The sequence below is a fragment of the Aedes albopictus genome, chromosome 2 (assembly GCF_035046485.1).
Source record: "Aedes albopictus strain Foshan chromosome 2, AalbF5, whole genome shotgun sequence".
NCBI classification, from domain to species: Eukaryota; Metazoa; Arthropoda; class Insecta; order Diptera; family Culicidae; genus Aedes; species Aedes albopictus.
In genome coordinates, this window is record NC_085137.1 from 186,934,958 (window position 1) to 186,936,889 (window position 1,932).

At 42.5% G+C, this 1,932-nt stretch overlaps 1 protein-coding gene across 1 annotated transcript; it reads right to left on the minus strand.

Moving 5' to 3' along the window:
- Positions 1-243: 243 nt before the first annotated feature.
- On the minus strand, positions 244-1,247 carry LOC109419105 (proteasome subunit beta type-2). Its single transcript, XM_019693327.3, has 3 exons — positions 1,021-1,247; positions 695-920; positions 244-639 (listed from the first exon to the last, which is right to left on the minus strand). The coding sequence occupies exons 1-3, from the start codon at positions 1,109-1,111 to the stop codon at positions 336-338; spliced, it is 621 nt and encodes a 206-aa protein (XP_019548872.1). The 5' UTR covers positions 1,112-1,247; the 3' UTR covers positions 244-335.
- Between the last annotated feature and the right edge of the window lie 685 nt (positions 1,248-1,932).

The window sequence follows — 1,932 nt, forward strand, 5'->3', positions numbered from 1 at the left end:
GATGGATTTTAATTACCGATTGTTTTCCGAGTGTGTGGTCACCCTGATTCAGATTCATTTAAAATAACTTTGATGAATTGTGATAGAGAATAGTGGTTACTATCAATGAGTCAAGAATAAAGAGAGTAAAACACTCCTGCTTTCCACCTGGGAGGTTAGCCCTGTGTTTCCACCTTATTTATACCAACGCAGTCTTACCTGAACTATTATGAACATTTCGGATACAAATCACTGAGCAATATCTGCATCGTATAAATGTAAATCGAAATGTATTGTTCTATTTCCTAGTTGGATCGAACAGCTTACTCTTACTTCCTCTCGTCACCAAAAAAGATTCAAGCCGCGACGGTTTCCGCCTTCAAGCTTTCGGCCGTGATATCCTTCAGTTCCTTGATTCCATCCTTATCTATGACGGACACCTTGAAGTTCGGCAGATTGATGATCAACCGCTTCTGAATCTCCGCGACGCCCTTCTTCAGGATTTCGTACGCCTCATCCTGAGTGATTTTTGCATGGTGATACCGGTCCAGGATACTGGACACAAACAAACCACCGTATCCGTGAGCGGCATATTTCACCGGCAGCGAATTCGCCAAATAATCAATGTAATGCAACTGGGCACCATCTGCCGCGTCGTAGCTGGAATAACAACATAAAAAATAATCTATGTTTAGAAACCGGATTACCCACTTACCCTCCCACCAGCACGTTCACTTGGTACGGAGTACGGGATCGCAGATAGTCGGCCAAATTCTTCCGGGTGAAATGGGCAGCCGACTTCGGTCCCAGCTCGTACCCATTGCGCATCTTGTACAGCAGAATGTTTTTGCTAATGTACTCCGTGAACTGGACCCGATCTCCGGCCTCGCCAATAGTGGCCATCATCAAGTTGTCGGAAATCTTGTAGATTTTACTTTCATCTGCGTAAGAATGTCAAAATATTACAAGCCATTTTTTTCGGGTCTTCGCCGTTTAAGGTTAGGAAAAGATTTCGCGATTCCAGATCGATTTCAAGCTTACCGTCTTTCAGGACCATGATCGAATGGGCGTGTGTGCAATCCGCCGCCAACATCACAAAGTCAGGGCCACGAATTCCCATTAAAGTTTCCATTTTTTGACGATTTCTACGGAAAACAATCTCACTCGAACTGAAGCCGGAGGAAAATCAGACACTCGAAACTGCTGCAGCAATGACAAACAAAATCGCTCTGGCTACGCGGTGATGGATCAAAATCGAGAAAGGACACTGTTTTGTTGACGCTACGGGTGACGTTTATCAGGGCTCATGCAAACCTGATGTAATAATGACAGAGTTTACAGAAGTAAAGTTTGCCACATGGGGTTTAGATGATATTCAATGACACGGAAAAAAACACAAAAAGTAATTGGGTTCTTTAGGGGTATCCGGATTATTTCATAATCGGATTCTCCGCCCAATAATTAGTCGAAATCCAAAATTTCATAATTTTTGGAGTCCGGGAACTATTTTTAAAATGCATTTAAAGTTTGTATGGGGAAATATTTTTGTTCGGGTCGAACTGTCACTTTGTCACTTGATGATTTTGTGGCTATAGGGAACTGCATGAAATTCTCTCCTTCTCTTTCACTCTAACAGAAATCTTGTAAACAACAAGGCCACGAAACTTCAAAATCCCATACGAAATCAAAACAGTGCGGTGCCCTATATCGGTCTCTTTTCATAAGTATAAGGGAGTAGAGATCAAAGTGGATAATGAAATGATAGATATGATAGAATTCGCTAGGTAGCGAACAAGTGTGAAAATTTTATAGAAGGTGAAATTAGGCAAGTAGGCCATGTATTGAACGAATACATCGAATGCGTGAAACTTCTGCCGTGCGACCTGTGCTTTTAAACAGATCGGCTTGCCGGCTTGTCGATCTGTTTAAAAGCACAGGTCGCACGGCAGAAGT